At 43.3% G+C, this 20351-nt stretch overlaps 1 protein-coding gene across 1 annotated transcript in view; it reads left to right on the top strand.

The window, feature by feature from the left end:
• LOC135509493 (cytosolic carboxypeptidase 4) overlaps positions 1 to 20351 on the top strand; it is a 141727-nt gene that overhangs the window by 8996 nt on the left and 112380 nt on the right. The window contains exons 6-10 of the mRNA XM_064930203.1: positions 4292 to 4329; positions 13502 to 13710; positions 14014 to 14173; positions 15359 to 15426; positions 17562 to 17678. Of these exons, the coding sequence (XP_064786275.1) occupies positions 4292 to 4329; positions 13502 to 13710; positions 14014 to 14173; positions 15359 to 15426; positions 17562 to 17678 (592 nt within the window). The remainder of the gene's footprint in view (positions 1 to 4291; positions 4330 to 13501; positions 13711 to 14013; positions 14174 to 15358; positions 15427 to 17561; positions 17679 to 20351) is intronic.

The raw sequence follows: 20351 nt of genomic DNA, 5'->3' as shown, positions 1-20351 counted from the left end.
CATTGGCTGTGCCAGAGACATGCCACAGCTACAGCCAGAGCTCTACAGTATACCCATCGTCGCATTCTCTAAGCACTACACATATCACGGACGGATCAGATCGCACTGAAAATGAGACTAACCAAGTGCTGGGTGAATCAAATACTGCACTCTATAAGATTTATAGCTTAAGATTTAACCATAAGTTCTGCTGAAGTGCTGTAAATTATTCTCTGTGGTTAGGCAATATTTAACAATCTTAGTGTCCTTATCAATAGGCTTTGGCCTAATAAATGATTGTCGCACGAGAGGTGTAATGTTTATTGAAGATTTACTGAAGGTAAAAGTTTATTAATAATATCATGAATTTGGCATTCTATTTATAGGGCTAATGGTAACTACTTCTAATCTTCCGAAGATCCAATCAACCATGGATGAATGACAGTAAATCAGATGTCAACATAACTTCATTCCAAATGTACTTTCACGTGTAGATTGTTTAAGAAAAGTTATAGGAAGTACTTTAAATGATTCAGTTTTATTTAGGTCGTATATGCAAAATTGTATGGAAGCTAATCAATGTCTAAATGTGCTGACATGATAGCTCAGCTGAATCAACCGCAATTTGTTTCCAAAGCTGAGCATGGTACTTGCTTCAGTTCCTTAGAAAACTATGCAGTTATTTTTTTTTTTTTTAAATGTATTATTTCTTACATTGTTAGCCCAGAAGATCTCAAGTGTTATTACATACAGCCGGGAAAAACTATTGGATATAAAATCGGTGTCAACTTACCATCATTACGACCAAGAATACGTCTTTCCTGAAGTGGATCCTTTGTTCAGACCTCCACCCTGGATATGCAATCTTATTCCAGAGGCCGATCCAAAACAATGCGGTCGCTGCAGGAGAGGCAGACGGAGCCGCCTACTAGTCAGACTCAGAAGGCGAGCACACCATCCACCGATTCGGAGCATATTACTGTCCAATCTCTAGATAACAAGATGCACGAAATTAGGGCACGAGTTGCCTTCCAGAGAGACATCAGAGATTGTAACATTCTCTGTTTCACGGAAACATGGCTCACTCGGGATATGTTGTCAGTAGAGTCGGTACAGCCACCTGGTTTCTTCACGGATCGTACCATCAGAAATAAACATCTCTCTGGTAAGAAGAAGGGCGAGGGAGTATGCATTATGATTGACGGCTCATGGTGTAATCACAATAACATACAGGAACTCAAGTTCTTTTGTTCACACAACCTAGAATTCCTTACAATCAAATGCCGACCGCATTATCTTCCAAGAGAATTCTCTTCGATTATAGTCACAGCTGTGTATATCCCCCCCAAGCAGATCCCTCATCAGCCATGAAAGAACTTCACTAGACTCTAGTAAACTGGAAACCATACATTCTGAGGCTGCATTATTGTAGCTGGGGATTTAAAAAAAGCTAACCTAAGAACCATACTTCCTAAATTCTATCAGCATATCGAATGCGCGACAAGAGCTGGCAGCTTTCTGGATCTTTGCTACTCGAACTTCCGCAACGCATACAAAGCCCTCCCCCGCCCTGCCTTCGGCAAATCTGGCCATGACTCCGTTTTGTTGCTCCCAGCCTATAGACAGAAACTAAAACAGGAAACTCCCATGCTCAGGTCAATACAAAGCTGGTCTGACCAATCGGATTCCATGCTTCAAGATTGATTCGATCACGTGGACTGGGATATGTTCCGGATAACCTAAGACACTAACATTGATGTATACGCTGACTTGGTGAGAGAGTTTATTAGCAAGTGCATCGGAGATGTCACACCCTCTGTGTCCATTAAAACCTTCCCTAACCAGAAACCGTGGATTGATGGCAGCATTTGCACAAAACTGAAAGCGCGAACCACCACTTTTAATCATGGCAAGGCGACCGTAAACAGGCCCGAATCTGCTCAATCTGCTCGAATCTGCTCAATCTGCTTAGTCTGCTCAGGGATTCAAACCAGCAACCTTTCGCTTACTGGCCCAACACTCTTAACCACTAGCCTACCTGCCGCCCCTCATCACAATATGTTGACCAATTACGTTGAAACCACATTGATTAAACCAGTGTGCGCCCAGTGGGTCTAGTTCACAGATACTGCTATAAAATCACGCACTCTGTCATCACTTTGCATGACTGCAGACTATGGACCACCACTCAATTTCAACATGAACTTGCGTACTATACATACGTTTGAGTATAGTATACTTGGACAGTTCAATTCATAATTTATCTAAGCTAACAGTGTCTTTTCAGTTAACAAAGTAAAGCCTCACTCAGGAGTACTGCTAAAGTGCATGGGCCTACTGTGGCGCCACCGTGAAGCCAAGAGTCCAAAACAGAAGGTGTGTTGTTGCTTATAGATTCAAACATTATTTTTGTCTTACATCAAAAATAGTTTTACCCTCTACGAGCAAGAGAGGATTTACATTTTCTAAAAACTGAATCCCTGAAAAAGCGAAACCTTTTTCGTGTCTGCACAAATTGAACAATTTGCATACGTTTGCCTGGCTCAGGTTTGTAATTAAATGTGTGCCTTAAAGCGAGAGTCCGCCGGGCAGAGGAGGAACTTGCTGAACCTGCATTCATCAAAACTTTCCACTGCAGCTCATTTAGAGGGAAGTAGGTTACTCATGTTTAATGGAGTTGGATCACGGCAGGGAGCATATGTATTGGCAGTCTCTTTCTGTGCAAAGTAAAATGGAAAGTAAATTGTTACCGCCTTTGGCTGCAGGGGGGGGGGGGATTTTGAACACCTGACGTTCTCACTCAATTTGACATAATGTTATAATACTTTGCAAACACTAACGCACACAGTCAAACACATACACATGCAAGCGAACACACACAGGCCAAGCACAAACACAGGCACACAAGCAACAGTCACACGCACCCAGACACACACCCATTTGTTAGTAGTGCCTGCTATCAACAGTCCAGCACCAGAGATCCCTGCTCCCAGCTTGGATTCTGATAGGAATTCTGACACATGTAATTATTTGTTCACATGTTGGAATAGGAAGAAGCTTATAAGTCAAGTATGTAGTGAACTGGGCCTCGTAGCCTTTCCCCAACATGGTATTGAAAACGCAATACATCCAGATGTCCCTTTTTGTTGCCTATAGTTTTGACTGTGCACCATAAGCACTTATTACCCATAGGGAGAGCCCCAGTGCTGTATGGCTACATGGCAACCACATTACTGAGGGCTGACAATGTCACAGCCAGCTGGGTTTCAACACAACAAGCTGTAGTCGATGAGAGGCGATCCGCAGGGCTAACCTTTGGCTATGAGCTAAGCCTTAATATGACCAAGAAGCTTTTCAAGGACAAAATTAACAAGACTCTCTCCCCCTCTGAGGATCACCTCTGTGTGAGAGGGTGTGTGTGTGTGTGTGTGTGATCATGGATCTGTCCAGAGGCATGTTGTATTCCCCGTAGAAACAACAACAGCCACAGCTGTGAGGAACAACTTTATTATGACCCCTGTTCAAACAGGCTGAAATTAGTCCCATTTTTCATGTGATTTCGAGGTAGAAGAAATCGCCCGGATAATTCGTTTTCACCGCTCCGATCAGATATCCCCATGGGCTCTTTAATATACAGCACTGCCTGTGTTAAACTGTTTCAGTTTGAGTCTGAGACAGGGAGACGGTGTGGCGTATTAGGAAAACTAAGAGCATGGTAACTGATTCATTTAATAGGCTACATATGACACACTGTGTGAATGGCATTGATGTGGACTCATCAGAGGGGAAGCGCACACTGCTGATCCTTAATAATGGAACACGTCACAGGAGACGTGTCCTCTTAATGTGGATCAAAGACAAATCAACAGACAACAATTCGCTGGCATGACATTTCCTGTGTCCCAGCGACGGCATGCAACACTGTTTTCTGTTTTGGCTTGTTTATGCCCTTCACCTCAGCTCTAGATCAACAGAACACACCACTGCATCATCCTAATTCAGGGGGCTATACGTTAGGATTTATGTGGATGTAGAGAGAACCACATTCATAATTAATCTATGTTCACACTGTTGTGGCAGAATATATGTCTGCAACCCTGAATCAGCAGTTCTGTTGCTGGTAATAAATGCTTATGATTGCAGTGACAGGGATTTCGACATTACTAAAGCAGGTGCCTCTGTGCTTATGTAAACTATAAAATGCTGACTGGGATATTGGAGAGGTGCCCATCTTCTTGGTTTTATTCTGCAGAAGGAGAGCAGCCCCTTAATCACTGTTGTATGTAAAAATGACTTCTCTTTTCTTTCGCAGGGCAGCAATCGATGCACTGGCAGCACTTTTATGTTCAAGTAAGTATTCTTCAGCTCCTCTCACTCATACCTTTCTCCCCTTTATAAACTCTTACCTTCCATACTAGCAGTCCGGAATAGTTCTATCCCAATCGACTGTGCTATTGGCTGTCTCAGATGATCTAGTTCAAGGCCATGGGAGTAATCAGGATCATAATGGGGAGGAATATTGAGTGGCATTTTGTGTTGGATAGCCCCGACTCCAGCCGGGTAATGTGTCAGATGGTCTGTGCCACAGGCTTTGTTTTGACCACACAATGAATCTATTCTCTCGATATCAAACCCCTTAATTAACTGGTCAAACGTGGTCCTTTTATCGAGTCTGTTTACGAGCCATCGTTGTTTTAGAACTATTGATATTATGCAAGCATAGAAGCGTATACACAAAATATGGTTTAGTGATATAGGGAAGCCAGCTGTGAATTAGCTCAGTGCCATTTTGTACATAATTGTGATAATATTCCAGGCAATTTACTTTTTCAAATGAGCACACAGGAGACTGTTCTTCTGTAGTACCCAAGAAGTTGTTTTATGACCAGGGCTTGAATATGGATATGAAATGTATTACCAGTTTTAGCAATTCTACTAGCAGAGGCATTGGTGAAATATGCATATATGACAAGCAATGCTATTGGGATCAAAATGAAGTCTTTTTCATTTTCACGTAGCTCACATCTTCTTGGGTGATAATAGTGCACATCCAATCTCCATGTCTGTGTTAGCCCTTAGAGTGATCATCTTCATGAAATTATTGAATTGATTTGTTGTCTTGCACCCCTTCCCAGTCGGATTCACTCAGTTGAAAGACAATCACAGTCAGTATAGCATGATTACACAGAGGTTCTCCACAACTTTACAGCTTGTCAGACACTGATTTAATATCACATCTCCCTCACTGGATATTTGCTCATAACACAAGCTATATTAGCTATTGATATTGTAGTAAATGTTAAACATCACTTTAATATTACTCCCTGTGTGCTTTAACAGAACCGTTATTTCCTTTAATCATCGAGGGAAGCACTTTTTTTCCCCCCTCCAACAAAATGAAGATTCTGTTTTCTCTGGCCATTCAAAATGCGTAAAGGCATGAAAAACACACAAGCTCAGCTATTAATCTGCCAGGGAGAGGTTGCTCAGCTCTGAGCTGTTCTAAAAGCCAGGGAGAGGTGTTCTGGTCTACCTGTGGGTGGCAGTGTGACTCTGTGCCTCACTCAGCTCCTCAGCTCTCTCTTTGTGTATACAGGCTCTGCACCTGTTGATGCACTGCAGTTGCTGAACGATTCTACTTGTGAATAACATTAGGCTCCTGGTTCTCTCTGAAGCCTATTTTAAAGATGTGCGCCTAGGCGGGGATGGTGCAATTAATTCTCTTTCATTCAGCAGCAATTTCCAGTGTGCAGTCGCTGCTCTTTGTCTATGCAGTCCACAGGGAGCTTTATTACGCTTTGTGATGTTTTTTTTGTTGACTTTCCTGGTTTCCTGTTCTCTCAAGGGGGATGTCAGAGGTAGTCGATAACCATCGAACAATTCACCTCCTTCTTCCTTGTATGGTTTGACGATCAGTTGGCTGTGCATTTTAATTCAGTGCTACACATTTAGTTGTCTTAGGCTAGATTATGTTTCTGTATCAAAAGATGGCTTGACATGTGAAAAGGAAGGTCCCAGATACATTTTTTCCCAGCTTTATTTTCAATGTTTTACCATTTCAACTAGGCTTGAGCTGCTTCCACTCTTACGCATAGTCTATGTGTTGATGTAGTATTTCTGGGCAGCTGTTATGACACAGTATCTCAATCCAAATTATACTCTCCCCATAGGATTAGAAAAGCAAACCTTTTATAAACATTTCTAGGATAATGAGATAGGGCTACAGCAAGACATATTGCTTGCATACATACCTGTCCCTGTGGCTGTGATTGGAGTTATGTGAATTAGCTTTGTTGTATGCAGTACCTACCTATCCGCTCCTATAAATCTGCATGCATTTCACCCCAAGTGGATCTCTTGTCCCATGGGAGAGCAAAGAAAAAACATTTCAGAAAGCTGTGTTTGGCAGAGGGCTAGATCGAGGTGATAGGAGGGAGAGAGAGAGTTGGAAAGGGGATACCTAGTCAGTTGCACAACTGAAATGTGTCTTCCACATTTAACCCAACCCCTCTGAATCAGAGAGGTGTGAAGCCTGCCTTACTCTACATCATTTTCACCCAGGGAGCTGTTGTTGTTCAGGGTTAGCTGCCTTGCTCAAGGGTAGAACAAAACAGTTGCTTTGCTGACTTAGGGATTTGAACCCGCAACCTTTTGGTTACTGTCCCAAAGCTCTTAGCTGCTAGGCTACCTGCTCGCCAGAGTGAGACACAGAGAGAGAGAGAGAGGGGAGCTCTTGCACTAGTGAGAGAATTCCTTTCTCATTTGTTTCCATACTCATGCTACACTCCATCTCCTGTGATCATCTGTCAGACACTGTAGTGGGGAGATGCACTTGAGTACTTCCCATGCAGCCCCAGTCCAGCATACGTCACAGTACCCATGTCAGATTGACCTTCAACGCTAGCTCAGTCCTCTGTGGACTACTGCAGTGGCACTGTAGATTCTCTATCAGTGTAGCTCTGGCTCTGGCATTGGCATTGGCCAGGCCCCAGTTTCCTCATCAGATACAAGGATGCATTCTGTTATAAGATCAGCAAGCTGTGTCAATGGGAGTATACACATTGTCCTCCCCTTCACTGAACAGTAGAAAGGCTCACGGCCATTGTGAATAGTAGATGTACTTACGCTTCTGTTTATACCATCCAGACTGAACACGCAGCTAGCTACAGTAACTAAACAAAGCCAGAGTGTTGCAATATAGCTTGTGCCTTTAAACTTAGATTACTAATAAAATGTTCATTCCACAAGTGCTGGCTAGACTAACAGTCTTTCCTTCAATTATGCAGCCGTTGTAGCACTCACTAGACCTTAATTATCATACCAGTTGGACTTCTTACCACATTCTTCATCTTCACGAGTTCTTCTGCCCAGTGCTATCGTCACGGAGCCTACATGCTATCGTCACGGAGCCTACATGCTATCGTCACGGAGCCTACATGCTATCGTCACGGAGCCTACATGCTATCGTCACGGAGCCGACATGCATTGGAACACAAACTGCCCTCGTCTCACTGAGTTTCTCATCTCATCCCTTTTGAAGCAGTCTTCCCGCATTTCACATCTATTCTCCCCAAAAAATGCATCATTATGACATCGAATGCCATGTGTTTTAATCGGACGTCGACACTTCAGTTCATTATACTATTGTTCATTTGGCCTCTCAGTGCCAAGATGATGCATGCTCTTATTGTGTTATTTGAATAAAAGCACAGTGAAGCATGACAGGGAGGGAAAAAGCGCCAGCCGGCATCAATTTGAATATGAATAGCTAATACAGCTGCTTGTAGTGAACATTTACCCAGAACCAGAGAGTAAACAGACAAGAGACGAAATGGAAATGCAACACAGCTTTTTCTAGAACACTAAGGTGGTGTCTAATACCTAAATTGATGCAAAGGTCACGTGTGAATAAATATTTGAAAAAGGTTTTCAAACTCCCTCAATACTTTGAATCCATTTAGCAGTCAAGCCTATCTGGAGGACATATGATGGATACTATGTTTTGCCTTCTGTTAGGCCTTGCCAAATTATAACTGAAGTAGAGGGGCTTCAGAGAGGTAGTTAAGTGATGCCAACAGGAGGAAGTGCTTCACGTTTCAAGTCTATTTCATTCTGTTGTGTTTCATTGTAATGAGGCTGGAAATGAGGACACTTGGGTGTTTCTACTGCTATTAAACCAGGTAGAAAAATGTTACTGTCTCTAGAGAGCTGTGATAAAAGCTTACCCTGCAGATACTGAATGCAATAGTATGTATTTTTCCAACCATGACATCTCACGCTGTGTGTTATGCAGTATTCTACATCTTCCAAGAAAGACAGCTCTCTATGTCAAAGTAATAACACTCATTGGCCATAGGATCAAGATCCTTGACATTACCGCAGTGGGCTTGATAAATAGGCCAAGTATGCATTGTTAAGCATAGCTGCTCAATAAATATATACTATAGTACAACTACAGTGCATTCGGAAAGTATTCAGACCCCTTGACTTTCTCCACATTTTGTTACGTTTATAGCCTTATTCTGAAATGGATTCAATTGTTTCCCCCCTCATCAATCTACACACAATACCCCATAATTACATTTTTGCAAATGTTTAAAATAAAAACCCAGAAATATCACATTTACATAAGTATTCAGACCTTTTACCCAGAACTTTGTTGAACACCTTTCGCAGCGATTACAGCCTTGAGTCTTCTTGGGTATGACGCTACAAGCTTGGCACACCTGTATTTGGGGAGTTTTTCCTCACTCTGCAGATTCTCTCAAGCTCTGTCAGGTTGGATGGGGAGCGTTGCTGAACAGCTATTTTCAGGTCTCTCCAGAGATGTTTGATCGGGTTCAAGTCCGGGCTCTGGCTGGGCCACTCAAAGACATTCAGAGACTTGTCCAGAAGCCACTCCTGCGTTGTCATGTCTTTGTGCTTAGGGTCATTGTCCTGTTGGAAGGTGAACTTTGAGCACTTTGAACTTTGAGAACTCTGAGCACTCTGGATCAGGTTTTCATCAAGGGTCTCTCTGTACTTTGTTCCGTTCATCTTTCCCTCGATCCTGACTAGTCTCACAGTCCCTGCCTCTGAAAAACATCCCACAGCATGATGCTGCCACCACCATGCTTCACCGTAGGAATGGTGCCAGATTTCAGGCCTGGCATTCAGCCCAAATAGTTCAATCTTGGTTTCATCAGACCAGAGAATCTTGTTTCTCATGGTCTGAGAATGTTTAGGTGCCTTTTGGCAAACTCCAAGCGGGCTGTCATGTGCCATTTACTGAGGAGTGGCTTCCGTCTGGCCACTCTACCTTAAAGGCCTGATTGGTGGAGTGCTGCAGAGATGGTTATCCTTCTGGAAGGTTCTCCCATCTCCACAAAGGAACTCTGGAGCTCTGTCAGAGTGACCATTGTGTTGTTGGTCACCTCCCCGACCAAGGCCCTTCTCCCCCGATTGCTCAGTTTGGCTAGGCAGTCAGCTCTAGGAAGAGTTTGGTGATTCCAAACTTCTTGCATTTAATAATGATGGAGGCCACTGTGTTCGTGGGTACCGTCAATGCTACAGATCTGTGCCTCGACACATTGCTGTCACGGAGGTCTACGGACAATTCCTTTGACCTCATGGCTTGGTTTTTATCTCTGACATGCACTGTCAACCGTAGGACCTTATATAGACAGGTGTGTGCCTTTCCAAATCATGTCCAATCAATTGAATTTACCCCAGGTGGAATCCAATCCAGTTGAAGAAACACCTCAAGGATGGTCAATGGAAACAGGATGCACCTGAGCTCAATTTCAAGTCTCATAGCATAGGTTTTGAATACTTATGTAAACAAGGTATTTCAGTTGTTGTTTTTTTATACATTTGCAAAAAATTCTACCAACCTGTTTTCGCTTTGTCATTATCTGGTATTGTGCGTAGAATGATGAAGGAAAAAAGTATTTATCCGTTTTAGAAAAAGGCCGTAACCTAATAAAATGTGGAAAAAGGGAATGCATACACAGATTTTCAGACGCCATCCCATGTCCAGCGAAATGCTTGTGTTTCTAGCTCCAACAGTACACTAATATCAAGCAATACAATAACAATACACACATAATAATTATCAGAATGAGCAATGTCAGAGTCCAAAGTATACACTGCACAAAACATTAAGAACACCTTCCTAATATTGAGATGCACCCCCCTCCTTTGGCCCTCAGAACAGTCTCAATTCATCAGGGCATGGACTCGACAAGGTGTCCAAAATCTTCCACATGGATGCTGGTTTTGTTGATTTTAATACTTCCCACAGTTGTGTCAAGTTGGCTGGATGCCCTTTGGGTGGTGGACCATTCTTGATACACACGGGAAACTGTTGAGTGTGAAAAACCCAGCAGTGTTGCAGTTCTTGACACAAACCAGTGCGCCTGGTACCTACTACCATACCCCATTCAAAGTACTTCAATATTTTGTCTTCCCCATTCACCCTCTGAATGGCACACATACACAATCCATGTCTCAATTGTCTCAAGGCTTAAACATCCTTCTTTAACTTGTCTCATGTCCTTCATCTACACTGATATATATATATATATATATATATATATTTAATTAGAGTGTATAGACATTATGGATTGTATATGAATAGAAAAGGTGTGTACAGCAGTAGTTATATAGGATGAGACTTGACCAGAATACAGTATATACATATGAAGTGGGTAATACAGAATTTAAACATGATTAAAGTGAGCCCCCACAAAAAGGCCCTTTATAATAAAGCCATAATAACATTTGTGATGTGGCATAGGCTAGAGTTGAGCAGAAGTGTTTTTAGCATTTCCACACATGGGGAACATATGTTTGCAGGGTCATGACAGAAAGCATTAGCTGAATCTTTTTTATTTCCACATACTGACCGGAATGAGTGGCTACACTGACACGGACAAACTGAGTTCAATCTGGTCTTGAATTCAAACAAACAACAGCCCAGGCCAATGAGGTGACATACAGATTTTAGAATATTAGGAGGTAATATATATATATTATAGGCTACAGTAGGCTACTAAATACAAGTTCCAGTGGCATACTGATTCACCCAACGATGAAGATGAAGCCATACTGCAGGATACTACTCACGGTGATGGCCTATGCGCTCCTCTTGGCAATATCCTATTTCACGATGAGCTACTTTGAAAAACAGTGCTGCTGTTCGCCAACAATGTCTGTATTTAAACATTTGCAAAAGGCAAACAGACAGCCGCAATCAAACATAGGAAAGTAATGTATAGATGACAGTTCCCATTGAAGTTAGGACTGGCAGCGTGAGAGGTTCCAAAATCCTTCCATGGATTATATGTCTATGGGCACAATGCTACAAGCTGTATATTTGGCGCGCATGCTGCCCAAATTGCGGCCTTCCTGACTATAGGCAACCGGTAACTCACAAAATAAATAATAATACAAATAAGAATACACTATATATACAAAAGTATATAATCAAATTAGTTGATTTGGCTATTTTAGCCACACTTGTTGCTGACAGATGTATAAAATCGAGCACACAACCAATGCAATCTCCATAGACGAACATTGGCAGTAGAATGGCCTTACTGAAGAGCTCAGTGACTATCAATGTGGCAACGTCATAGGATACCACCTTTCCAACCAGTCAGTTTGTCAAATTTCTGCCCCGCTTGAGCTGCCCCGGTCAGCCGTAAGTGCTGTTAGTGTGAAGCAGATAAGTCTAAAAGCAACAACGGCTCAGCCGCAAAGTGGTAGGCCACACAAGCTCACAGAACAGGACCGCTGATTGCTGAAGCTCGCCAAAAATATGTGGACACCTGCTGGTCAAACATCTCATTCCAAAATCATGGGCATTAATATGGAGTTGGTCCCCCCTTTGCTGCTTTAACACTAGATGTTGGAACATTGCTGCGGGGACTTGCTTGCATTCAGCCACAAGTGTATTAGTAAGGTCGGGCACTGATGTTGGGCGATTAGGCCTGGCTCACAGTCGGTCTTCCAAATCCTCCCAAAGGTGTTCGATGGAGTTGTGGTCACAGCTCTGTGCAGGTCAGTCAAGTTCTTCCACACCGATCTCAACAAACCATGTCTGTATGAATCTCGCTTTGTGCACAGGGGCATTGTCATGCTGAAACAGGAAAGGGCCTTCCCAAAACTGTTGCCATAAAGTTCGAAGCATAGAATCGTCCATAATGTCATTGTATGCTGTAGGGTTAATTAAGATTTCCCTTCACTGGAACCAAGGGGCCTAGCCTGAACCATGAAAACAGCCCCAGACCATTATTCCTCCTCCGCCAAACTTTACAGTTGGCACTATGCATTCAGGCATGTAGTGTTCTCCTGACATCCGCTAAACCCAGATTAGTCGGTCAGATGGTCAAGCATGATTCATCATTCCAGAGAACGTGTTTTCACTGCTCCAGGTTCTAATTGTGGCGAGCATTACACCATTCCAGCCGACATTTTGCATTGCGCATGGGGATCTTAGGATTGTGCGCGGCTGCTTGTCCATGGAAACCCATTTCGGGAAGGTCCCGACTAACTGTTCTTGTGCTAATGTTACTTCCAGAGGCAGTTTGGAACCTCGGAGGTGAGTGTTGCAATCGAGGAACTCTGCCTAGAAGTCGCCTCTTCACCGTTGACTTGGGGACTGGCACTATTTAATGAAGCTGCCAGTTGAGGACTTGTGAGGCGTCTGTTTCTCAAACTAGACACTCTAATGTACTTGTCCTCTTGCTCAGTTGTGCATCGGGGCCTCCCACTCCTCTTTCTATTCTGGGTAGAGAGTCCGTTTGCACTGTTCTGTGAAGGGAGTAGTACACAGCGTTGTACGAGATCTTCAGTTTCATGTCAATTTCTCGCATGGAATAGCCTTCATTTATCAGAACAAGAATGGACTGACTAGTTTCAGAAGAAAGGTCTTTGTTTCTGGCAATTTTGAGCCTGTAATCGAATCCCCAAATGCTGATGCTCCAGATGCTCAACTAGTCTAAAGAAGGCCAGTTTTATTGCTTCTTTAATCAGGACAACAGTTGTCAGCTGTGCTAACATAATTGCAAAAGGGTTTTCTAATGATCAATTAGCCTTTAAAATGACAAACTTGGATTAGCTAACACAAAGTGTTTTCTTTCAAAAACAAGGACATTTCTAAGTGTCCCCAAACTTTTGAAAGGTAGTGTATACTTTATGTTTTTTAAATGTGCTTTCTCTTGGGCTCCCCACTGGCCTGGGCCCAGGACCTTTAGCCCCGATAAGCTCCCACATTAACACGGCCCTGGGTAGAGTACCTAGTGATGATGACTATTTCAATGTCCACAAAGCAGTAGTTATATAGCAGGGCAGAGACGTAACCCTTGGCCACAGTAGTGATCTCTAAGGAAAGGTAGGTCGAGCCACAGCCTGTTCAAACCGCTACCATCCAGAAGGCGAGGTCAGTGCAGGTGCACCAACGCTGGGACAGAGAGACTGAAAAACAGCTTCTATCTCCAGGCCTTCAGACTGTTAAACCATTTTCATGTCTTTCTTTCAGAGGCCAATGTCAGGGCCGCTGTGGCTAAGGGTTACGTGTCTGCCCTGTTGAAGCTGTATGAGGACTGGCATAACAAGGACCCGGACCATGAGACCATCCCCATCCGCCTGGCCCTGCTCCATTGCCTGCACCAGACCACCCACTGCAGCGCTGGCCGGGACGCTCTGGTGGCGCAGGGGGGCATCAGCCTCCTCTACCACACCACACAGGTATACCCACACATAGCTTCACATTCTACCAGTCACTGTTATAAGCCATAATTCATATCCCTTACTTTAATTGCTTTTTTTTTACTCCTTTGTCATTTCTCAGATCTAATTGCTTTAATGATAATGTTTTTTTTATAATTGGAGTTGGTATTGCCTGGCAATTCGGATTGCCCGCGCCAAGTTATTTGCGTATAAGACAGAGCTTGATTGTTATGCTGGATAATGCATGCTAATGTGGGTAAAAAAAAATCCTAAATACATGTAGGAGGTGGCTGTATTTCTGTTTGTGTTGCTGTTTTGAAGACCTGCCTGGCCAGTAACAGTCTGGAATCTCTGGTGGAGCCTGCTGTCCAGCTGATGAGGAAGTGCTATCCTAAATGTCCCCTGCCTCTGACCTCGGATCAGAGTGTTTATACCTTCCCCCTGCCTGGGAGGCCTACTGACACTGCTCCAGGACCCCAAGGTATTGTTTGCCTTTCTCTGTTTTCATCTCTCTCTCTCTCTCTGCTTCCGTTTCTCTCTCTGTCTCACACTCTCTCGGATACTATACTGGGAGGCGTGTGATGTTTAAAATGTTGATGTAACTGCGAGAATATGATGAGCGACATTATCCCACTGTGAACACACTGGCAGTGGTCGGCAGTGATAAAGTCTTCCTGCCATGTTTGTCATTCAGCGAGCATAGGGTTGGTTACCGTGGCAACCCTGGGTCTCTGAGGCAGAGTCTTTAGATGCCCACCTCATTTCTCTTAGTGATGAGGCACACTTCATCTGATCTGCCTATAAGCAGGCGGCAGTGAAGCTCTGTGAGAACAGGATGATCCATCCACAGGAAAGAATAGGCATGCGCCATGCATTAATGTATGATTGTACGTGTTGCTGAACTACAAACTGGCATGTGCTCTTACAATGTGAGAAAAATCGTAAAAGCCTTTGAAGATCTATATATACAGGGACCGACAGGGACATATTTGACAGTTTTCGAAATGGGATACTGTCTGCAGTGCCGCACATCAACATGATCCGCCTGCAACGTTGAAATGGAGTGTCTCTCCGGTGACATCAACGGGGACACACCTCTAAAATCTGCTAGAGGGCAATGGTTCCTTTAAGACCCCTGCAGCTACCGATGCCACACGGCCCTCTCAGTAATGACTCTCCAAATTGAAATGCCTTGATATGGCCGCCGTTGCTACGAGGCAGATTTCATTTTGCCATGTTCCTAGCTCATTCTGGTGCATTCTTTTCATCTGTCTGCTGAGATAGCCCTGACTTCACCTCTCTCATCTGCCAGTCCAGTTAGCAGACTAGAACATCAGGCTGACAGGTCTACAGAAACAAAAGAAGATCAAGTTTTTGCGTTTTAAGTTCAGGCTCATTGCTGTAAAATCCACATGAGACAGACGTGTTAGGGCTTTGTAGGGTATAGAAGATACAGGAACACATCGAAGCTGTCATATGTGTTTTTGTTGTTTTGATCCCTGCCACACGTCTGTACTGTGCATTTCACATTTCGCATATTAGTCATGCACAAATACATCACATGTCAGACAGGAACAGATTTCTCGCGGACCAGTTTGTTTTGATCCAACACAAATAGTGCAAAAGCCTTTGACATTTACGTCTTTGTGTCTTTTCTTTTCCCTAGATGTCAGCTTCGAAGATGATAGTGACGACGACATTGAAAATGAAGAGGCTGACTGCGGCAAGGAATATGTGAGTGATTTGTGATCCTCGCTCAGAGGCAATACACACATGCACGCAGCAGTCATGCGCACACATACACACATGCAAACACTCACTCACTCAAGCACTTGCACCCAGTCACACTCGCACAGGCACAGACGCAATCTGACACATGCAATTTTCCTCTGTAATTTCTCCTAAATGAGTAAATGGGAGTATATTTGACTGATCCGTTACTTTGTGAAAAGGAAGACGATCTGAGCTTGACGTGAAGTGCTTCCTGCCTTCACGTTACTTCAATAACAGGACCTCTGATGGAGGCAGAAATCAATGCCACCTCGCTGCTTTCGTTCAAACCCGCAGTGTTCGATCTGGAGCGTGAAGTCCCGAGCTCTGCTCGTCGGCTAACTGGCGGTGCCAAAAGCCCTGGTCCTCCTTAGAAATGTAAATAACGATTGCCAGAATAAATTGACGGCCGTTTTGGGGATCTAAAATGTGTTAGATCACCCAAGGTGAATAATTTGAAAGTTCGCTTTGAAATAAATAGTGATCCATTCTGACTAATATATGTGTCATCACACAGGACCACGTGCTGACACAGACCAATCCCGAGCCGGCAGGTTACAAGGAGGCTCGCGCCATTATGCACACTCGTTGCACGTGTCTCTCAGGCAGGATGAAAATGACTACATCGACCATGATCCTTTGGTAGTTATGGCCACTTTCACCGTGATTCTTAGCAATTTTTGGTGCCATTCAGCCCCATTCAGCAATATGGCGTGCTTCAAATTCAAATACTTCCGGCTTCATGCACCATTGGGAGTTGTCCATAGGAAGACATGGATGCTGTCAGCGCTGCCACTATCTACAGATTTTAACGTCTATGGTTCGAACACACTGAAGCCCACATTATCCTCCTCCCTCCTAACATATCCATTTCATTGTATGGACCTAATCTGATGCGGCCAGGGGCTTGGCTAGGCGCGGCTGTGGCTGTTTGTGAATAGCAACATTTGGCACGCTGCAAAATCGACTTGTTGTGGGTAGAGGGAGAGGAGGAAGGCAAAGCCAGGGTATCAGATGCATGCTGATAAACACCAGCAGCCACATCTATTATCTGACACATTTGTGTATGTAAAGCAGCAGGAGTGTTGTGTTCTACTGAGTTACTGCTGTTTTTAGGTCTGAGCGCTGTGTGCTGGTTAGTGGTTATAGCATCCAGGCCCTGCTGCTGGACACTGTCAGAGATAGGGCTCTTTAGCAGATAGATACTGTCCTTAAATGGCCTCACCCACGTAATCGGATATAGCCCAACTCTCTATCGAGTGAATGGGTTTATCATGCTGCTAGTGGACTGTTCAGTGCAGGACAGTATGTGTCTGAGGAGTTGTTGTTGTCTGTTGATGAGCCTGACGCCAGCTGTTTGTTTACCTGCCTCCTCCCTCTGGAGTCCCAGAGTCAAAGGTTTAGTGTATTCCTGATTAATGGATGTACGCACCAGGTGTGTCTGTGTGCAGTGCTGATGTGGCGGTAGAGCTGGGAGGATAACCCGAAAATCGGTCTCTTACGTGAAGATCATAGCTAATTTTGCTCATGTTGTGACTTACGATAAATAACCTACTGAATACTTGTGAAGTTTTAAATGAAATACATTTGCATTTATGGGTGTTTGTTAATGGGACAATCGATAGCTACAACATTCAAAGTAGCAGTTGTGGTTTTATATGTGTAATATATATATTTTTAAACTGTTGTGCACATTAAAGAGGCAATCAGCTGTTGAAGCAATAACATAGCGTACTCCCCACCACTGTTTCGGTAGAAAGCGTGGGGTTGGGGCTGGAGAAATGAAACCACTCTCAAATTCAAAGACAGAGCTATGGATGCAAAGACTGACCGTTCAGGATACCAAAATGATAGTTTTAACCATGTTGAGGCTATACAGTGAGGTACGTCAGTTCAACTAAGCTCATGAGGCGTATAAGTTATATTCTTCAAGAATCAATGGGTAAATGTCATTCATTAATAAGTAAGAAAAAGGTATGCTGCAACTGCTGATTTCCCCTTTAATGTTATTAATGATTTCTGTCCATATCACCCAGCTCTATGTGGTGTTACAGCTCTGTGTGTGTGTGTGTGTGTGTGTGTGTGTATCGCCCCGGCAGGATGATGACCTGGAGTCAGACGTGAACAAGCTGCGATCCCGGCCAGAACCTGACAGGCCCCTGGAGCAGCTGGGTCAGTACGTCAGACTGTGTCCTGAACTCCACCACGACTTCCAGGTAAACATTGTTCTCCTGTCCCTCCATCTCTCCCATAGGAGTCCAGGTACAGTGTCAGACATTGATGGTCTGCTCTAAAAAAGATGTTATCAATACCACATCACAGCAAATGCCTGACTGACTCTCAGCAGTTTATATCCATAACTACTCATTTATTGGTACATTGTGGAATGTGTTTAATCAATTGTTGATTCTAGCAAGGCTCCAAGAGCCCAGCCTAAGTTGGATAGATGTGTGGATACTAGATGAGTGTCCCATGTAGCTCAGTTGGTAGACCATGGCGCTTGCATTGCCAGGGTAGTAGGTTTGATTCCTACGGGGGACAAGTATGAAAATGTGTGGAATCACAAAGTCACGCTGGATAAGAGCATCTGCTAAAATGACTGTGCATTATGTCCATCCTAAAAGTCAATCTAAGTGCTGACCCCACTTCTCAGGTAAACGTTTTCTACTCAGCAAGACCCAGAGAATCTGGGAAGTGGTCTGACTGTGAGAGGCTGTAAGCTGGTAGCAAGGTATGACAGCCACTATTATCGTCTGATAAGCAAATTGTTCTCAGGGCAACACTCAAAATCATTAACCTCTATGGAACTTCTGGGTAACAGGGTTTCGGGAGCAGAAGGATTCTATTTGTGTCAAATTTCCTGATGTGAATAATAACATGTATTATTCTTTACAATTTTCTGTAGGGTTATCAGGATAATACTAATAGGGTATCTAATTTCACAAGTGAGCTGTTGGCATTTAAATTGCCCCTATAACTTGACTGACATGTGTCAGGCAGTGTGATACCCCATGACATTGTGGTAGACTTTAGACTGTTGTTGAGTTAAGGCAAATTGAAATGCCAACAAGCCTGTGGGAATGTGTCTCGTCCTGGTGCAACTCTCTTCATTTCAATGATATCACAAGATTAACTGCCTCTGCTGAAAAATACTTCTTCCCCAATTAATTTGCGACTGTCTCTCTCTCTACTGATGAAGTAATTCAGCATGCCTTGAAACAACAAGACAATTTGGTTAGTTACATTCCCAGAATGCCCTTCTTCGGAGGGGGTGCAGAGATTACACAGAAAGGTCAAATGCATTTCACGTTCATTGTTCACACAAACTGTATGTGCATTTTAGTTTGGCTACTACAGTGTGTTCACGTTTGATTATAGTTTTACTTCTATGTGGAAATAGGACTCTGAACACACAGCACTGGAAGTTCATTTTCTCTGAGCATTGGTTGTGTTTCAAAAAGAGAAAACCATTGCAATGCTTAGACAGGCGACGTACAGTAGGCATAACTTATCCATTATTGAAGTTATACCTGACTGATTACATGTAATGAGGTTGTCAAAACATAATAATAGGCTTACAGTACCTTGATACAGCGTGTGACCACAAGGTAAAATAACCATGGTTCATTTATAAATCCTCAATCTGTTTCCTTATATATTTTCTAATCTTCTCCGAGTCCGAGCCCTGGGGACTGTAGTATAGACATATGGGAGGGGAAGGCAGAAAGGGGGTTTTCTCCCCCTTACGGTCAGATGCCTGAGGAGACTGCGGCTTACTTTGATCAGAGCTGCTTGTATAACACCTCAGTGACACCCTGGTTGTCCATTCTCCACTTCTATCCCAGGATCTTCAAGATGTTCACTGCAGCACAACTCCCAGGTGTTCCTCTAATTATGGCTTTGATTATTATGAGACGTTAGAATGCGAGCGTCGATTTCCGAACCTGCACCTGCATCATATCTACGGTTTAATCAAGAGAGATTCTAATGATGATGTTCTGGAAATTGCAAACAGCACAATCATGTTTTCAACAGTCCCTTTTAATTTGCTGGATTCAGTAATCAAATTGACACTGGAGATTCGATCTATAGTGTTTGTTTATGGGGCCTTTTTCATTAAAAATGAAAAGGATAAGTCACATTATTCCGGCGCTGCGAGAAAGCGAGCTGTTCAAATTTATATGCTATTTCGTTTAGTTTTGTTTCACATGGTACACATTGCTTTGTTGAGTGCATGAAGCCAAACATGCATTATTAAAGCCCAAGAAGAATGATGCCGTCAACTTTTTCCCCTGAAACCTACTACCCTGCTTTGACTGCATAGTGCCTAGAGTGATTTTTCAAAACTTTTTAGCAGAGCCTCTTATCCAGAGCAACTTACAGAAGCATTTAGGGATACGTGCCTTGCTCAAGGGCACATCGGCAGGTTTTTCACCTAGTCAACACAGGGTTTCAAACCATAACCTTTCGGTTACTGGCCCAACACTCTTAACCACTTTCTTTTTCTCTCCATCTTTCTTCCGTTGCTTCAATGATACCTACAGTATGCATTTCTGCATTATACTGTACATATCCATTGGTATTCAGCTCTGATTTTAATGCTAATATGATGTGAATTGAAGTGAATCAGCAAGTGTGCAGTGCAAACACTGAAAAAACTCCCAAACTCATAAGTTTAGCATAACTGCTGAGGGCTAGAGGTTATGAGATACAAGGAACACACTGTAAAAAATCTGGGTTCCCAGACATTCCCACATGCTTTACTTAACCTTTTACATGCTAATCAATGCCTGTGCCCGTGAACACTAGCCGTTGACACATCGACTTTCTTAAAGCTTCACAAGCTTCAAGGAATGAGTCTCCTGACTCCTCTCTGTGGAACCGTAGAA

The sequence above is a fragment of the Oncorhynchus masou genome, chromosome 22, assembly GCF_036934945.1.
Source record: "Oncorhynchus masou masou isolate Uvic2021 chromosome 22, UVic_Omas_1.1, whole genome shotgun sequence".
Taxonomy (NCBI): domain Eukaryota; kingdom Metazoa; phylum Chordata; class Actinopteri; order Salmoniformes; family Salmonidae; genus Oncorhynchus; species Oncorhynchus masou.
This window is presented reverse-complemented; position numbering and strand designations above follow the sequence as displayed.